The sequence below is a fragment of the Phyllobates terribilis genome, unplaced genomic scaffold, assembly GCF_046119375.1.
Source record: "Phyllobates terribilis strain yellow unplaced genomic scaffold, ASM4611937v1 Scaffold_5__5_contigs__length_657084704, whole genome shotgun sequence".
NCBI lineage: Eukaryota > Metazoa > Chordata > Amphibia > Anura > Dendrobatidae > Phyllobates > Phyllobates terribilis.
Genome location: NW_027362765.1, coordinates 350,993,280 through 351,014,613, shown reverse-complemented (window position 1 = coordinate 351,014,613; position 21,334 = coordinate 350,993,280). Strand labels below are relative to the sequence as shown.

At 47.8% G+C, this 21,334-nt stretch overlaps 1 protein-coding gene across 3 annotated transcripts in view; it reads left to right on the top strand.

Moving 5' to 3' along the window:
• PNLIP (pancreatic lipase) overlaps positions 1 to 21,334 on the top strand; it is a 258,925-nt gene that overhangs the window by 35,570 nt on the left and 202,021 nt on the right. For all 3 annotated transcript variants that reach the window (XM_073684626.1, XM_073684627.1, XM_073684628.1), the window contains exons 6-8: positions 8,505 to 8,613; positions 14,252 to 14,371; positions 14,466 to 14,585. In XM_073684626.1, coding sequence (XP_073540727.1) covers positions 8,505 to 8,613; positions 14,252 to 14,371; positions 14,466 to 14,585 — 349 coding nt within the window. The remainder of the gene's footprint in view (positions 1 to 8,504; positions 8,614 to 14,251; positions 14,372 to 14,465; positions 14,586 to 21,334) is intronic.

Here is a 21,334-nt window from a genome sequence, read left to right as displayed (position 1 = left end):
ATCCCCCCACACACACTGAATAAATCCCCCCACACACTACTCAGTCTCTATTCTGTGCCCACTCACACTTTTCTCCCCCATAATGTCTCCTCATACTATTCCCCTCAATAGTCTCCTCACATGTTTACCCCTCCCTCCTCATACTGTCTCCTCTCACATCCCCCTGATAACCATACTGCCTCTTCATATATTTACCCCCTCGCTCTACATACTTCCTCCTCACACATCCCCCCCACACTGAATAACCCCCCCTACACTGAATAACACCCCCCATACTGAATAAATCCCCCCCACACACACTGAATAAATCCCCCCCACACACACTGAATAAATCCCCCCACACACTGAATAAATCCCCCCACACACTGAATAAATCCCACACACACTGAATAAATCCCCCCACACACACACTGAATAAATCCCCCCACACACTGAATAAATCCCCCACACACACTGAATAAATCCCCCCACACACACTGAATAAATCCCACACACACACTGAATAAATCCCCCCACACACACACTGAATAAATCCCCCCACACACACTGAATAAATCCCCCACACACACTGAATAAATCCCCCACACACACTGAATAAATCCCACACACACTGAATAAATCCCCCCACACACACACTGAATGAATCCCCCCCACACACTGAATAAATCCCACACACACTGAATAAATCCCCCCACACACACACTGAATAAATCCCACACACACACTGAATAAATCCCCCCACACACACACTGAATAAATCCCCCCCCACACACACTGAATAAATCCCCCCCCACACACTGAATAAATCCCCCCACACACACACTGAATAAATCCCCCCCACACACTGAATAAATCCCCCACACACACACTGAATAAATCCCCACACACACTGAATAAATCCCCACACACACTGAATAAATCCCCCCCACACACACTGAATAAATCCCACACACACACTGAATAAATCCCCCCCACACACACTGAATAAATCCCCCCCACACACACTGAATAAATCCCACACACACACTGAATAAATCCCCCCACACACACTGAATAAATCCCCCCCACACACTGAATAAATCCCCCACACACACACTGAATAAATCCCCACACACACTGAATAAATCCCCCCACACACACTGAATAAATCCCCCACACACACTGAATAAATCCCCCACACACACACTGAATAAATCCCCCACACACACACTGAATAAATCCCCACATACACTGAATAAATCCCCCACACACACACTGAATAAATCCCCACACACACTGAATAAATCCCCCACACACACACTGAATAAATCCCCCCACACATACTGAATAAATCCCCCACACACTGAATAAATCCCCCACACACACACTGAATAAATCCCCCCACACACACTGAATAAATCCCCCACACACACACTGAATAAATCCCCACACACACGGAATAAATCCCCCCACACACTGAATAAATCCCCCACACACACTGAATAAATCCCCCCCCCACACACTGAATAAATCCCACACACACTGAATAAATCCCACACACACACTGAATAAATCCCCCCCCAACACACTGAATAAATCCCCCACACACACACTGAATAAATCCCCCCACACACACACTGAATAAATCCCACACACACACACTGAATAAATCCCCCCACACACACTGAATAAATCCCCCACACAAACACTGAATAAATCCCCCCACACACACTGAATAAATCCCCACACACACTGAATAAATCCCCCACACACACACTGAATAAATCCCCCACACACACTGAATAAATCCCCCCACAAACACTGAATAAATCCCCCACACACACACTGAATAAATCCCCCACACACACACTGAATAAATCCCCCACACACACACTGAATAAATCCCCCACACACACACTGAATAAATCCCCCCACACACACTGAATAAATCCCCCCACACACACTGAATAAATCCCCCCACACACACACTGAATAAATCCCCCACACACACTGAATAAATCCCCCACACACACACTGAATAAATCCCCCCACACACACTGAATAAATCCCCCCACACACACTGAATAAATCCCCCCACACACACACTGAATAAATCCCCACACACACTGAATAAATCCCCCCACACACTGAATAAATCCCCCCCACACACACTGAATAAATCCCCCACACACACACTGAATAAATCCCCCCACACACACTGAATAAATCCCCCCACACACACTGAATAAATCCCCCCACACACACTGAATAAATCCCCCCACACACACACTGAATAAATCCCCACACACACTGAATAAATCCCCCCACACACTGAATAAATCCCCCCCACACACACTGAATAAATCCCACACACACACTGAATAAATCCCCCCCACACACACTGAATAAATCCCCCCCACACACACTGAATAAATCCCACACACACACACTGAATAAATCCCCACACACACACTGAATAAATCCCCCACACACACACTGAATAAATCCCCACACACACACTGAATAAATCCCCACACACACACTGAATAAATCCCCCACACACACACTGAATAAATCCCCCACACACACACACTGAATAAATCCCCCACACACACACTGAATAAATCCCCACACACACTGAATAAATCCCCCACACACACACTGAATAAATCCCCCACACACACTGAATAAATCCCCCACACACACACTGAATAAATCCCCCCACACACACTGAATAAATCCCACACACACTGAATAAATCCCCCACACACACACTGAATAAATCCCCCCACACACACTGAATAAATCCCACACACACTGAATAAATCCCCCACACACACTGAATAAATCCCCCCCACACACACACTGAATAAATCCCCCCCACACACACACTGAATAAATCCCCCCCACACACACTGAATAAATCCCACACACACTGAATAAATCCCACACACACTGAATAAATCCCACACACACTGAATAAATCCCCACACACACTGAATAAATCCCCACACACACTGAATAAATCCCCACACACACTGAATAAGTCCCACACACACACACTGAATAAATCCCCCACACACACTGAATAAATCCCCCACACACACACTGAATAAATCCCCCACACACACACTGAATAAATCCCCCACACACACACTGAATAAATCCCCCACACACACACTGAATAAATCCCCCACACACACACTGAATAAATCCCCCACACACACTGAATAAATCCCCCCACACACAATAAATCCCCCCCACACACACACACTGAATAAATCCCACACACACACTGAATAAATCCCCCACACACACTGAATAAATCCCCCCACACACAATAAATCCCCCCCACACACACACACTGAATAAATCCCCCACACACACACTGAATAAATCCCCCCACACACTGATTAAATCCCCCACACACACACTGAATAAATCCCCCCACACACTGAATAAATCCCCCCACACACTGAATAAATCCCCCACACACACACTGAATAAATCCCCCACACACACACTGAATAAATCCCCCACACACACTGAATAAATCCCCCCACACACAATAAATCCCCCCCTCCACACACACACTGAATAAATCCCCCACACACACTGAATAAATCCCCCACACACACACTGAATAAATCCCCCCCACACACACTGAATAAATCCCCCACACACACACTGAATAAATCCCCCCACACACTGAATAAATCCCCCACACACACACTGAATAAATCCCCCCCACACACACTGAATAAATCCCCCACACACACTGAATAAATCCCCCCACACACACTGAATAAATCCCCCCACACACAATAAATCCCCCCCCACACACACACTGAATAAATCCCACACACACACTGAATAAATCCCCCACACACACTGAATAAATCCCCCCACACACAATAAATCCCCCCCACACACACACACTGAATAAATCCCCCACACACACACTGAATAAATCCCCCCACACACTGATTAAATCCCCCACACACACACTGAATAAATCCCCCCACACACTGAATAAATCCCCCCACACACTGAATAAATCCCCCACACACACACTGAATAAATCCCCCACACACACACTGAATAAATCCCCCACACACACTGAATAAATCCCCCCACACACAATAAATCCCCCCCTCCACACACACACTGAATAAATCCCCCACACACACTGAATAAATCCCCCACACACACACTGAATAAATCCCCCACACACACACTGAATAAATCCCCCACACACACACTGAATAAATCCCCCCACACACTGAATAAATCCCCCACACACACACTGAATAAATCCCCCACACACACACTGAATAAATCCCCCACACACACTGAATAAATCCCCCCACACACACTGAATAAATCCCCCCACACACAATAAATCCCCCCCACACACACACACTGAATAAATCCCACACACACACTGAATAAATCCCCCACACACACACTGAATAAATCCCCCACACACACACTGAATAAATCCCCCCACACACTGAATAAATCCCACACACACACTGAATAACACCCCCCACACACACACTGAATAAATCCCACACACACTGAATAAATCCCCCCACACACACTGAATAAATCCCCCACACACACACTGAATAAATCCCCCACACACACACTGAATAAATCCCCACACACACACTGAATAAATCTCCCCACACACTGAATAAATCCCCCCCCACACACTGAATAAATCCCCCCACACACACTGAATAAATCCCCCACACACACACTGAATAAATCCCCACACACACACTGAATAAATCCCCACACACACTGAATAAATCCCCCTCACACACACTGAATAAATCCCCCACACACACACTGAATAAATCCCCCCACACACTGAATAAATCCCCCCACACACTGAATAAATCCCCCACACACACACTGAATAAATCCCCCCACACACACACTGAATAAATCCCCCACACACACTTAATAAATCCCCCCACACACACACACTGAATAAATCCCCCACACACACACTGAATAAATCCCCCCCACACACTGAATAAATCCCCCCACACACTGAATAAATCCCCCACACACACACTGAATAAATCCCCCCACACACTGAATAAATCCCCCCACACACTGAATACATCCCCCCACACACTGAATAAATCCCCCACACACACACTGAATAAATCCCCCCACACACACACTGAATAAATCCCCCCACACACAATAAATCCCCCCCACACACACACACTGAATAAATCCCCCACACACACACTGAATAAATCCCCCCACACACTGAATAAATCCCCCACACACACACTGAATAAATCCCCCCACACACTGAATAAATCCCCCCCACACACACTGAATAAATCCCCCACACACACACTGAATAAATCCCCCCCACACACACTGAATAAATCCCCCCCACACACACTGAATAAATCCCCCCACACACAATAAATCCCCCCCCACACACACACTGAATAAATCCCCCCCACACACACTGAATAAATCCCCCACACACACACTGAATAAATCCCCCACACACACTGAATAAATCCCCCACACACAATAAATCCCCCCCCCACACACACACTGAATAAATCCCACACACACACTGAATAAATCCCCCACACACACTGAATAAATCCCCCCACACACAATAAATCCCCCCCCACACACACACTGAATAAATCCCCCACACACACACTGAATAAATCCCCCCACACACTGAATAAATCCCCCACACACACACTGAATAAATCCCCCCACACACTGAATAAATCCCCCCACACACTGAATAAATCCCCCACACACACACTGAATAAATCCCCCACACACACACTGAATAAATCCCCCACACACACTGAATAAATTCCCCCACACACAATAAATCCCCCCCTCCACACACACACTGAATAAATCCCCCACACACACTGAATAAATCCCCCACACACACACTGAATAAATCCCCCACACACACACTGAATAAATCCCCCCACACACTGAATAAATCCCCCACACACACACTGAATAAATCCCCCACACACACACTGAATAAATCCCCCCACACACACTGAATAAATCCCCCCACACACAATAAATCCCCCCCCCACACACACACTGAATAAATCCCACACACACACTGAATAAATCCCCCACACACACACTGAATAAATCCCCCACACACACACTGAATAAATCCCCCCACACACTGAATAAATCACACACACACACTGAATAACACCCCCCCCACACACACTGAATAAATCCCACACACACTGAATAAATCCCCCCACACACACTGAATAAATCCCCCACACACACACTGAATAAATCCCCCACACACACACTGAATAAATCCCCACACACACACTGAATAAATCCCCCCACACACTCAATAAATACCCCCCCACACACTGAATAAATCCCCCCACACACACTGAATATTTCCCCACACACACTGAATATTTCCCCACACACACACTGAATAAATCCCCCCCACACACACACTGAATAAATCCCCCCACACACACTGAATAAATCTCCCACACACACACTGAATAAATCCCCACACACACACTGAATAAATCCCCACACACACTGAATAAATCCCCCACACACACACTGAATAAATCCCCCCACACACTGAATAAATCCCCCCACACACACTGAATAAATCCCCCCACACACACACTGAATAAATCCCCCACACACACTGAATAAATCCCCCCACACACTGAATAAATCCCCCCCCACACACACACTGAATAAATCCCCCACACACACTGAATAAATCCCCCCACACACTGAATAAATCCCCCCACACACTGAATAAATCCCCCACACACACACTGAATAAATCCCCCCACACACACACTGAATAAATACCCCACACACACTGAATAAATCCCCCCACACACAATAAATCCCCCCCACACACACACACTGAATAAATCCCCCACACACACACTGAATAAATCCCCCCACACACTGAATAAATCCCCCCACACACTGAATAAATCCCCCACACACACACTGAATAAATTCCCCACACACACACTGAATAAATCCCCCACACACACACTGAATAAATCCCCCACACACAATAAATCCCCCCCACACACACACACTGAATAAATCCCCCACACACACTGAATAAATCCCCCACACACACACTGAATAAATCCCCCCACACACAATAAATCCCCCCCACACACACACACTGAATAAATCCCCCACACACACTGAATAAATCCCCCCCCCACACACAATAAATCCCCCACACACTGAATAAATCCCACACACACACTGAATAAATCCCCCCACACACAATAAATCCCCCACACACTGAATAAATCCCCCCACACTGAATCTTCGGCGTCTTCAGCTCCATAGTCACCGGAGCCCTTACCACCGATGGTCTTCTCTCTTCTGGGCGCCGGCGACTGACATCAGCAGCGCGATCACATGACCTGATCACATGACCTGATCACATGACCTGATCACATGACCTGATCACATGACGCTGCTGATTTCACGCTGAGCCGATGGTCAGAGCTTCAGTTGTACTCGCGTCTGAAAGATGCGAGTACAATTAATCACTATGAGCCGACGCTGCACCTTTTGTGAGCCGGCTGTCAGCTTGACACCCTGCTCAGAGAACGGCCGTATCCCAGTCTGGGGGACGGCAGTATGCAGCCACCAGGGGAGACACTGCGGACCACTGCATTAGGCAGCCTGACTGCCCCCTCTAGATACTCCTCTGGCCACAGCTGTGGATATAATGCAAAATAAAAGAGAGACTGGGTTTGGTCAAACTATTTGACCAAATCAGATTTAAGAAAACATGACCTGGGCTTATATTTTTGGAGAGGTCTACAGGATTGGTAGTGGGGCGGATCTCTCCCTCCACTCTGAGTTTTGGGAGCAGCCCATGGCCACGAAACCCATTTAAACTTTTAGTTGAGCTTTGGGTGTCAGTGTTTGGTTTGCAGCTTGGGAGCGGGAGCTCTGTGCAGTACAGGTCTCTGTGAGGTGGGCACCGGCCGGAGCCAGAGAAAGAGGCCAGACGCACCCACGAGAGATACGGTGGTGCAGTCGCCCACGGTAATGGAGTATTACAGACTTATGGACAATCCGGCTGCGATCTGGACGATAACGTTTGCCTTTTGTTGTAAGGTTGACAAAATAAAGACTTTTAAATTGGACTAATCGGAGTCACTGCCTCTTTACCGCACTGTGTGAACACCGCTGCATTACACCACATAGAAACAGAAAACTGCAACTGATCAGCAAAGAAATAGCAACATAATAACGATCGATAACATCAGTCATATAATAGCTCTGGAGCGTAATAATGTAATAACACACCTGGGGTCTCCACCTGCCCGGGGGGAGCTCATCTGCCTGGATGATAGGAGGTCATTGATCTTCTGCTGTCAGTCGCCCCCATAAATTCAGTGGGGTCTCCCTGTGCTGTAATATCATTATTACGGTTTAGTGATACTTCTTCTTTTTTCCAGAGTAACTTCGGCTATTCTCCTGCCAACGTTCACGTCATCGGTCACAGTCTGGGGGCGCACGCGGCCGGAGAGGTCGGGAAGAGGAGGCGCGGAATCACAAGAATAACAGGTGACTTCATTTAGAGGAAAGATAATGAGGATGGCTAATTAATACATCATGAAACTGAAAAACCTGCACAAATCTTCAGCTGCTGAGGGTTTGGTATGAAGCATCAGCACAAGAACCTATCTGAACGAATCTGCACTGATACAATGTAACAAATAGCAAAATGTGTCATTGATTGATTCATGGATAATGCCTGTAACCCAGGATCATTGTCTCCTCTTGGTGCCCTGTAATCTGGGATCACTGCTCGTCCCCCTCTTAGCACCCTGTAATCTGGGATCACTGCTCGTCCCCCTTTTAGCGCCCTGTAATCCGGGATCACTGCTCGTCCCTCTTTTAATGCCCTGTAATCCGGGATCACTGCTCGTCCCCCTTTTAGCACCCTGTAATCCGGGATCACTGCTCGTCCCCCTCTTAGCACCCTGTAATCTGGGATCACTGCTCGTCCCCCTCTTAGCACCCTGTAATCCGGGATCACTGCTCGTCTCCCTGTTAGCGCCCTGTAATCCGGGATCACTGCTGTCTCCCTGTTAGCGCCCTGTAATCCAGGATCACTGCTCGTCCCCCTCTTAGCACCCTGTAATCCGGGATCACTGCTCGTCCCCCTCTTAGCACCCTGTAATCCGGGATCACTGCTCGTCCCCCTCTTAGCACCCTGTAATCCGGGATCACTGCTCGTCCCCCTCTTAGCACCCTGTAATCTGGGATCACTGCTCGTCCCCCTCTTAGCACCCTGTAATCCGGGATCACTGCTCGTCCCCCTCTTAGCGCCCTGTAATCCGGGATCACTGCTCGTCTCCCTGTTAGCGCCCGGTAATCTGGGATCACTGCTCGTCCCCCTCTTAGCGCCCTGTAATCCGGGATCACTGCTCGTCCCCCTCTTAGCACCCTGTAATCCAGGATCACTGCTCGTCCCCCTCTTAGCACCCTGTAATCTGGGATCACTGCTCGTTCCCCTCTTAGCACCCTGTAATCCGGGATCACTGCTGGTCCCCCTCTTAGCACCCTGTAATCTGGGATCACTGCTCGTCTCCCTGTTAGCACCCTGTAATCTGGGATCACTGCTCGTCCCCCTCTTAGCACCCTGTAATCCGGGATCACTGCTCGTCCCCCTCTTAGCACCCTGTAATCCGGGATCACTGCTCATCTCCCTGTTAGCGCCCTGTAATCCGGGATCACTGCTCGTCCCCCTCTTAGCACCCTGTAATCCGGGATCACTGCTCGTCCCCCTCTTAGCGCCCTGTAATCCGGGATCACTGCTCGTCCCCCTCTTAGCACCCTGTAATCTGGGATCACTGCTCGTCCCCCTCTTAGCACCCTGTAATCCGGGATCACTGCTCGTCCCCCTCTTAGCGCCCTGTAATCCGGGGTCACTGCTCGTCCCCCTCTTAGTGCCCTGTAATCCGGGATCACTGCTCGTCTCCCTGTTAGCGCCCTGTAATCCGGGATCACTGCTCGTCCCCCTCTTAGCACCCTGTAATCTGGGATCACTGCTTGTCCCCCTCTTAGCACCCTGTAATCCGGGGTCACTGCTCGTCCCCCTTTTAGCGCCCTGTAATCCGGGATCACTGCTCGTCTCCCTGTTAGCGCCCTGTAATCCGGGATCACTGCTCGTCTCCCTGTTAGCGCCCTGTAATCCGGGATCACTGCTCGTCCCCCTCTTAGCACCCTGTAATCTGGGATCACTGCTCGTCCCCCTCTTAGCGCCTTGTAATCCGGGATCACTGCTCGTCCCCCTCTTAGCACCCTGTAATCCGGGATCACTGCTCGTCCCCCTCTTAGCACCCTGTAATCCGGGATCACTGCTCGTCCCCCTCTTAGCGCCCTGTAATCCGGGATCACTGCTCGTCTCCCTGTTAGCGCCCTGTAATCCGGGATCACTGCTCGTCCCCCTCTTAGCACCCTGTAATCCGGGGTCACTGCTCGTCCCCCTCTTAGCGACCTGTAATCCGGGATCACTGCTCGTCTCCCTGTTAGCGCCCTGTAATCCGGGATCACTGCTCGTCCCCCTCTTAGCGCCCTGTAATCCGGGATCACTGCTCGTCCCCCTCTTAGCACCCTGTAATCTGGGATCACTGCTTGTCCCCCTCTTAGCACCCTGTAATCTGGGATCACTGCTCGTCCCCCTTTTAGCGCCCTGTAATCCGGGATCACTGCTCATCTCCCTGTTAGCGCCCTGTAATCCGGGATCACTGCTCGTCCCCCTCTTAGCACCCTGTAATCCGGGGTCACTGCTCGTCCCCCTCTTAGCGCCCTGTAATCCGGGATCACTGCTCGTATCCCTGTTAGCGCCCTGTAATCCGGGATCACTGCTCGTCCCCCTCTTAGCGCCCTGTTATCCGGGATCACTGCTCGTCCCTCTTTTAATGCCCTGTAATCCGGGATCACTGCTCGTCCCCCTCTTAGCACCCTGTAATCCGGGATCACTGCTCGATCCCCTCTTAGCACCCTGTAATCTGGGATCACTGCTCGTCCCCCTCTTAGCGCCCTGTTATCCGGGATCACTGCTCGTCCCTCTTTTAATGCCCTGTAATCCGCGATCACTGCTCGTCCCCCTCTTAGCACCCTGTAATCCGGGATCACTGCTCGATCCCCTCTTAGCACCCTGTAATCCGGGATCACTGCTCGTCTCCCTGTTAGCGCCCTGTAATCCGGGATCACTGCTGTCTCCCTGTTAGCACCCTGTAATCCGGGATCACTGCTCGTCCCCCTCTTAGCACCCTGTAATCCGGGATCACTGCTCGATCCCCTCTTAGCACCCTGTAATCCGGGATCACTGCTCGTCCCCCTCTTAGCACCCTGTAATTCGGGATCACTGCTCGTCCCCCTCTTAGCACCCTGTAATCCGGGATCACTGCTCATCCCCCTCTTAGCACCCTGTAATCCGGGATCACTGCTCATCCCACTCTTAGCACCCTGTAATCCAGGATCACTGCTCGTCCCCCTCTTAGCACCCTGTAATCTGGGATCACTGCTCGTCCCCCTCTTAGCACCCTGTAATCTGGGATCACTGCTCGTCCCCCTCTTAGCACCCTGTAATCCGGGATCACTGCTCGTCCCCCTCTTAGCACCCTGTAATCCGGGATCACTGCTCGTCTCCCTGTTAGCGCCCGGTAATCTGGGATCACTGCTCGTCCCCCTCTTAGCGCCCTGTAATCCGGGATCACTGCTCGTCCCCCTCTTAGCACCCTGTAATCTGGGATCACTGCTCGTCCCCCTCTTAGCACCCTGTAATCCGGGATCACTGCTGGTCCCCCTCTTAGCACCCTGTAATCTGGGATCACGGCTCGTCCCCCTCTTAGCACCCTGTAATCCGGGATCACTGCTCGTCCCCCTCTTAGCACCCTGTAATCCGGGATCACTGCTCGTCCCCCTCTTAGCACCCTGTAATCCGGGATCACTGCTCGTCCCCCTCTTAGCGCCCTGTAATCCGGGATCACTGCTCGTCCCCCTCTTAGCACCCTGTAATCTGGGATCACTGCTCGTCCCCCTCTTAGCACCCTGTAATCCGGGATCACTGCTCGTCCCCCTCTTAGCACCCTGTAATCTGGGATCACTGCTCGTCCCCCTCTTAGCACCCTGTAATCTGGGATCACTGCTCGTCCCCCTCTTAGCACCCTGTAATCCGGGATCACTGCTCGTCCCCCTCTTAGCACCCTGTAATCCGGGGTCACTGCTCGCCCCCCTCTTAGCGCCCTGTAATCCGGGATCACTGCTCGTCTCCCTGTTAGCGCCCTGTAATCTGGGATCACTGCTTGTCCCCCTCTTAGCACCCTGTAATCTGGGATCACTGCTCGTCCCCCTCTTAGCGCCCTGTAATCCGGGATCACTGCTCGTCCCCCTCTTAGCACCCTGTAATCTGGGATCACTGCTCGTCTCCCTGTTAGCGCCCTGTAATCTGGGATCACTGCTCGTCTTCCTGTTAGCGCCCTGTAATCTGGGATCACTGCTCGTCTCCCTGTTAGCGCCCTGTAATCCGGGATCACTGCTCGTCTCCCTGTTAGCGCCCTGTAATCTGGGATCACTGCTCGTCCCCCTCTTAGCACCCTGTAATCCGGGATCACTGCTCGTCCCCCTCTTAGCACCCTGTAATCTGGGATCACTGCTTGTCCCCCTCTTAGCACCCTGTAATCCGGGTTCACTGCTCGTCCCCCTCTTAGCGCCCTGTAATCCGGGATCACTGCTCGTCCCCCTCTTAGCGACCTGTAATCCGGGATCACTGCTCGTCTCCCTGTTAGCGCTCTGTAATCCGGGATCACTGCTCGTCCCCCTCTTAGCGCCCTGTAATCCGGGATCACTGCTCGTCCCCCTCTTAGCACCCTGTAATCTGGGATCACTGCTCGTCCCCCTCTTAGCACCCTGTAATCCGTGGTCACTGCTCGTCCCCCTCTTAGCGCCCTGTAATCCGGGATCACTGCTTGTCTCCCTGTTAGCGCCCTGTAATCCGGGATCACTGCTCGTCCCCCTCTTAGCACCCTGTAATTCGGGGTCACTGCTCGTCCCCCTCTTAGCGACCTGTAATCCGGGATCACTGCTCGTCTCCCTGTTAGCGCCCTGTAATCCGGGATCACTGCTCGTCCCCCTCTTAGCGCCCTGTAATCCGGGATCACTGCTCGTCCCCCTCTTAGCACCCTGTAATCCGGGATCACTGCTCGTCCCCCTCTTAGCGCCCTGTAATCCGGGATCACTGCTCGTCTCCCTGTTAGCGCCCTGTAATCTGGGATCACTGCTCGTCCCCCTCTTAGCACCCTGTAATCCGGGATCACAGCTCGTCCCCCTCTTAGCGCCCTGTTATCCGGGATCACTGCTCGTCTCCCTGTTAGCGCCCTGTAATCCGGGATCACTGCTCGTCCCTCTCTTAGCGCCCTGTAATCCGGGATCACTGCTCGTCCCCCTCTTAGCGCCCTGTAATCCAGGATCACTGCTCGTCTCCCTGTTAGCGCCCTGTAATCCGGGGTCACTGCTCGTCCCCCTCTTAGCGCCCTGTAATCCGGGATCACTGCTTGTCCCCCTCTTACTGCCCTGTAATCCGGGATCACTGCTTGTCCCCCTCTTACTGCCCTGTAATCCGGGATCACTGCTCGTCCCCCTCTTAGCGCCCTGTAATCCGGGATCACTGCTCGTCCCCCTCTTAGCACCCTGTAATCTGGGATCACTGCTCGTTCCCCTCTTAGCACCCTGTAATCTGGGATCACTGCTCGTCCCCCTCTTAGCACCCTGTAATCTGGGATCACTGCTCGTCCCCCTCTTAGCACCCTGTAATCCGGGATCACAGCTCGTCCCCCTCTTAGCGCCCTGTAATCCGGGATCACTGCTTGTCCCCCTCTTACTGCCCTGTAATCCGGGATCACTGCTCGTCCCCCTCTTAGCGCCCTGTAATCCGGGATCACAGCTCGTCCCCCTCTTAGCGCCCTGTAATCCGGGATCACTGCTCGTCCCCCTCTTAGCGCCCTGTAATCCGGGATCACTGCTTGTCCCCCTCTTACTGCCCTGTAATCTGGGATCACTGCTCGTCCCCCTCTTAGCACCCTGTAATCCGGGATCACAGCTCGTCCCCCTCTTAGCGCCCTGTAATCCGGGATCACAGCTCGTCCCCCTCTTACTGCCCTGTAATCCGGGATCTCTTTCTTTACTCCCACAGGACTTGATCCTGCTGAACCCTATTTCCAGGGGACCCCAATTGAGGTGAGGCTGGACCCCTCAGATGCTGCATTTGTTGATGCCATCCACACAGACGCTGCCCCGATAATCCCCAATATAGGTGAGTATACTCCAGGAGGGGACACCGAGGGTATAACTCCTATCCTCCACGTTAGATCCTCATAGGCTGAGTGATAGAAGTTGTGTCTTCCCAGGTTTTGGAATGAGTCAGTTGGTCGGACATGTGGACTTCTTCCCAAACGGCGGAGAGGAAATGCCAGGATGTAAGAAGAACGCACTGTCCCAGATAGTGGACATAGATGGGATCTGGCAAGGTAAAAATATCACCTGCAGTCCTATGTAACAGCACAGATAACACAGTGATAACTCTCTTAGTACAGATAATGTAGTAGATGTCACCTGCAGTCCTATGTAACAGCACAGATAACACAGTGATAACTCTCTGAGTACAGATAATGTAGTAGATGTCACCTGCAGTCCTATGTAACACCACAGATAACACAGTGATAACTCTCTGAGTACAGATAATGTAGTAGATGTCACCTGCAGTCCTATGTAACAGCACAGATAACACAGTGATAACTCTCTTAGTACAGATAATGTAGTAGATGTCACCTGCAGTCCTATGTAACACCACAGATAACACAGTGATAACTCTCTGAGTACAGATAATGTAGGAGATGTCACCTGCAGTCCTATGTAACACCACAGATAACACAGTGATAACTCTCTGAGTACAGATAATGTAGTAGATGTCACCTGCAGTCCTATGTAACAGCACAGATAACACAGTGATAACTCTCTTAGTACAGATAATGTAGTAGATGTCACCTGCAGTCCTATGTAACAGCACAGATAACACAGTGATAACTCTCTTAGTACAGATAATGTAGTAGATGTCACCTGCAGTCCTATGTAACAGCACAGATAACACAGTGATAACTCTCTGAGTACAGATAATGTAGGAGATGTCACCTGCAGTCCTATGTAACACCACAGATAACAGTGATAACTCTCTGAGTACAGATAATGTAGTAGATGTCACCTGCAGTCCTATGTAACACCACAGATAACACAGTGATATCTCTCTTAGTACAGATAATGTAGTAGATGTCACCTGCAGTCCTATGTAACAGCACAGATAACACAGTGATAACTCTCTGAGTACAGATAATGTAGTAGATGTCACCTGCAGTCCTATGTAACACCACAGATAACACAGTGATATCTCTCTGAGTACAGATAATGTAGTAGATGTCACCTGCAGTCCTATGTAACACCACAGATAACACAGTGATAACTCTCTGAGTACAGATAATGTAGTGGATGTCACCTGCAGTCCTATGTAACACCACAGATAACACAGTGATAACTCTCTGAGTATAGATAATGTAGTAGATGTCACCTGCAGTCCTATGTAACACCACAGATAACACAGTGATAACTCTCTGAGTACAGATAATGTAGTAGATGTCACCTGCAGTCCTATGTAACACCACAGATAACACAGTGATAACTCTCTGAGTACAGATAATGTAGTAGATGTCATCCGCAGTCCTATGTAACACCACAGATAACACAGTGATAAATCCCTGAGTACAGATAATGTAGTAGATGTCACCGGCAGTCCTATGTAACACCACAAATAACACAGTGATAACTCTCTGAGTACAGATAATGTAGTAGATGTCACCGGCAGTCCTATGTAACACCAAAGATAACACAGTGATAACTCTCTGAGTACAGATAATGTAGTAGATGTCACCTGCAGTCCTATGTAACACCACAGATAACACAGTGATATCCCTCTGAATACAGATAATGTAGTAGATGTCACCTGCAGTCCTATGTAACACCACAGATAACACAGTGATAACTCTCTGATTACAGATAATGTAGTAGATGTCACCTGCAGTCCTATGTAACACCACAGATAACACAGTGATAACTCTCTGAGTACAGATAATGTAGTAGAGGTCACCTGCAGTCCTATGTAACACCACAGATAACACAGTGATAACTCTCTGAGTACAGATAATGTAGTAGAGGTCACCTGCAGTCCTATGTAACACCACAGATAACACAGTGATAACTCTCTGAGTACAGATAATGTAGTAGAGGTCACCTGCAGTCCTATGTAACACCACAGATAACACAGTGATAACTCTCTGAGTACAGATAATGTAGTAGATCTCACCTGCAGTCCTATGTAACACCACAGATAACACAGTGATAACTCTCTGAGTACAGATAATGTAGTAGATGTCACCTGCAGTCCTATGTAACACCACAGATAACACAGTGATAACTCTCTGAGTACAGATAATGTAGTAGATGTCACATGCAGTCCTATGTAACACCACAGATAACATAGTGATAACTCTCTGAGTACAGATAATGTAGTAGATGTCACCTGCAGTCCCATGTAACACCACAGATAACACAGTGATATCTCTGAGTACAGATAATGTAGTAGATGTCACCTGCAGTCCTATGTAACACCACAGATAACACAGTGATAACTCTCTGAGTACAGATAATGTAGTAGATGTCACCTGCAGTCCTATGTAACACCACAGAAAACACAGTGATAACTCTCTGAGTATAGATAATGTAGTAGATGTCACCTGCAGTCCTATGTAACACCACAGATAACAGTGATAACTCTCTGAGTACAGATAATGTAGTAGATGTCACCTGCAGTCCTATGTAACACCACAGATAACAGTGATAACTCTCTGAGTACAGATAATGTAGTAGATGTCACCTGCAGTCCTATGTAACACCACAGATAACACAATGATAACTCTCTGAGTACAGATAATGTAATAGATGTCACCTGCAGTCCTATGTAACACCACAGATAACACAGTGATAACTCTCTGATTACAGATAATGTAGTAGATGTCACCTGCAGTCCTATGTAACACCACAGATAACACAGTGATAACTCTCTGAGTACAGATAATGTAATAGATGTCACCTGCAGTCCTATGTAACACCACAGATAACACAGTGATAACTCTCTGATTACAGATAATGTAGTAGATGTCACCTGCAGTCCTATGTAACACCACAGATGACACAGTGATAACTCTCTGAGTACAGATAATGTAGGAGATGTCACCTGCAGTCCTATGTAACACCACAGATAACACAGTGATAACTCTCTGAGTACAGATAATGTAGTAGATGTCACCTGCAGTCCTATGTAACACCACAGATAACACAGTGATAACTCTCTGAGTATAGATAATGTAGTAGATGTCAACTGCAGTCCTATGTAACACCACAGATAACACAGTGATAACTCTCTGAGTACAGATAATGTAGTAGATGTCACCTGCAGTCCTATGTAACACCACAGATAACACAGTGATAACTCCCTGAGTATAGATAATGTAGTAGATGTCAACTGCAGTCCTATGTAACACCACAGATAACATAGTGATAACTCTCTGAGTACAGATAATGTAGTAGATGTCACCTGCAGTCCTATGTAACACCACAGATGACACAGTGATAACTCTCTGAGTACAGATAATGTAGGAGATGTCACCTGCAGTCCTATGTAACACCACAGATAACACAGTGATAACTCTCTGAGTACAGATAATGTAGTAGATGTCACCTGCAGTCCTATGTAACACCACAGATAACACAGTGATAACTCTCTGAGTACAGATAATGTAGTAGATGTCACCTGCAGTCCTATGTAACACCACAGATAACACAGTGATAACTCTCTGAGTACAGATAATGTAGTAGATGTCACCCGCAGTCCTATGTAACACCACAGATAACACAGTGATAACTCTCTGAGTACAGAAAATGTAGTAGATGTCACTTGCAGTCCTATGTAACACCACAGATAACATAGTGATAACTCTCTGAGTACAGATAATGTAGTAGATGTCACCTGCAGTCCTATGTAACACCACAGATGACACAGTGATAACTCTCTGAGTACAGATAATGTAGGAGATGTCACCTGCAGTCCTATGTAACACCACAGATAACACAGTGATAACTCTCTGAGTACAGATAATGAAGGAGATGTCACCTGCAGTCCTATGTAACACCACAGATAACACAGTGATAACTCTCTGAGTACAGAAAATGTAGTAGATGTCACTTGCAGTCCTATGTAACACCACAGATAACATAGTGATAACTCTCTGAGTACAGATAATGTAGTAGATGTCACCTGCAGTCCTATGTAACACCACAGATAACACAGTGATAACTCTGAGTACAGATAATGTAGTAGATGTCACCTGCAGTCCTATGTAACAGCACAGATAACACAGTGATAACTCTCTGAGTACAGATAATGTAGTAGATGTCACCTGCAGTCCTATGTAACACCACAGATAACAGTGATAACTCTGAGTACAGATAATGTAGTAGATGTCACCTGCAGTCCTATGTAACACCACAGATAACACAGTGATAACTCTGAGTACAGATAATGTAGTAGATGTCACCTGCAGTCCTATGTAACACCACAGATAACACAGTGATAACTCTCTGAATACAGATAATGTAGTAGATGGCTCCTGCAGTCCTATGTAACACCACAGATAACACAGTGATAACTCTCTGAGTACAGATAATGTAGTAGATGTCACCTGCAGTCCTATGTAACACCACAGATAACACAGTGATAACTCTAAGTACAGATAATGTAGTAGATGTCACCTGCAGTCCTATGTAACACCACAGATAACACAGTGATAACTCCCCGAGTACAGGTAATGTAGTAGATGTCACCTGCAGTCCTATGTAACACCACAGATAACACAGTGATAACTCTGAGTACAGATAATGTAGGAGATGTCACCTGCAGTCCTATGTAACACCACAGATAACACAGTGATAACTCTCTGAGTACAGATAATGTAGGAGATGTCACCTGCAGTCCTATGTAACACCACAGATAACACAGTGATAACTCTCTGAGTACAGATAATGTAGTAGATGTCACCTGCAGTCCTATGTAACACCACAGATAACACAGTGATAACTCTCTGAGTACAGATAATGTAGTAGATGTCACCCGCAGTCCTATGTAACACCACAGATAACACAGTGATAACTCTCTGAGTACAGAAAATGTAGTAGATGTCACTTGCAGTCCTATGTAACACCACAGATAACATAGTGATAACTCTCTGAGTACAGATAATGTAGTAGATGTCACCTGCAGTCCTATGTAACACCACAGATGACACAGTGATAACTCTCTGAGTACAGATAATGTAGGAGATGTCACCTGCAGTCCTATGTAACACCACAGATAACACAGTGATAACTCTCTGAGTACAGATAATGAAGGAGATGTCACCTGCAGTCCTATGTAACACCACAGATAACACAGTGATAACTCTCTGAGTACAGAAAATGTAGTAGATGTCACTTGCAGTCCTATGTAACACCACAGATAACATAGTGATAACTCTCTGAGTACAGATAATGTAGTAGATGTCACCTGCAGTCCTATGTAACACCACAGATAACACAGTGATAACTCTGAGTACAGATAATGTAGTAGATGTCACCTGCAGTCCTATGTAACAGCACAGATAACACAGTGATAACTCTCTGAGTACAGATAATGTAGTAGATGTCACCTGCAGTCCTATGTAACACCACAGATAACAGTGATAACTCTGAGTACAGATAATGTAGTAGATGTCACCTGCAGTCCTATGTAACACCACAGATAACACAGTGATAACTCTGAGTACAGATAATGTAGTAGATGTCACCTGCAGTCCTATGTAACACCACAGATAACACAGTGATAACTCTCTGAATACAGATAATGTAGTAGATGGCTCCTGCAGTCCTATGTAACACCACAGATAACACAGTGATAACTCTCTGAGTACAGATAATGTAGTAGATGTCACCTGCAGTCCTATGTAACACCACAGATAACACAGTGATAACTCTGAGTACAGATAATGTAGTAGATGTCACCTGCAGTCCTATGTAACACCACAGATAACACAGTGATAACTCCCCGAGTACAGGTAATGTAGTAGATGTCACCTGCAGTCCTATGTAACACCACAGATAACACAGTGATAACTCTGAGTACAGATAATGTAGGAGATGTCACCTGCAGTCCTATGTAACACCACAGATAACACAGTGATAACTCTCTGAGTACAGATAATGTAGGAGATGTCACCTGCAGTCCTATGTAACACCACAGATAACACAGTGATAACTCTCTGAGTACAGATAATGTAGTAGATGTCAGCTGCAGTCCTATGTAACACCACAGATAACACAGTGATAACTCTCTGAGTACAGATAATGTAGTAGATGTCACCTGCAGTCCTATGTAACACCACAGATAACACAGTGATAACTCTGAGTACACATAATGTAGGAGATGTCACCTGCAGTCCTATGTAACACCACAGATAACACAGTGATAACTCTCTGAGTACAGATAATGTAGTAGATGTCAGCTGCAGTCCTATGTAACACCACAGATAACACAGTGATAACTCTGAGTACAGATAATGTAGTAGATGTCACCTGCAGTCCTATGTAACACCACAGATAACACAGTGATAACTCTGAGTACAGATAATGTAGTAGATGTCACCTGCAGTCCTATGTAACACCACAGATAACACAGTGATAACTCTGAGTACAGATAATGTAGTAGATGTCACCTGCAGTCCTATGTAACACCACAGATAACACAGTGATAACTCTCTGAATACAGATAATGTAGTAGATGGCTCCTGCAGTCCTATGTAACACCACAGATAACACAGTGATAACTCTCTGAGTACAGATAATGTAGTAGATGTCACCTGCAGTCCTATGTAACACCACAGATAACACAGTGATAACTCTGAGTACAGATAATGTAGTAGATGTCACCTGCAGTCCTATGTAACACCACAGATAACACAGTGATAACTCCCCGAGTACAGGTAATGTAGTAGATGTCACCTGCAGTCCTATGTAACACCACAGATAACACAGTGATAACTCTGAGTACAGATAATGTAGGAGATGTCACCTGCAGTCCTAT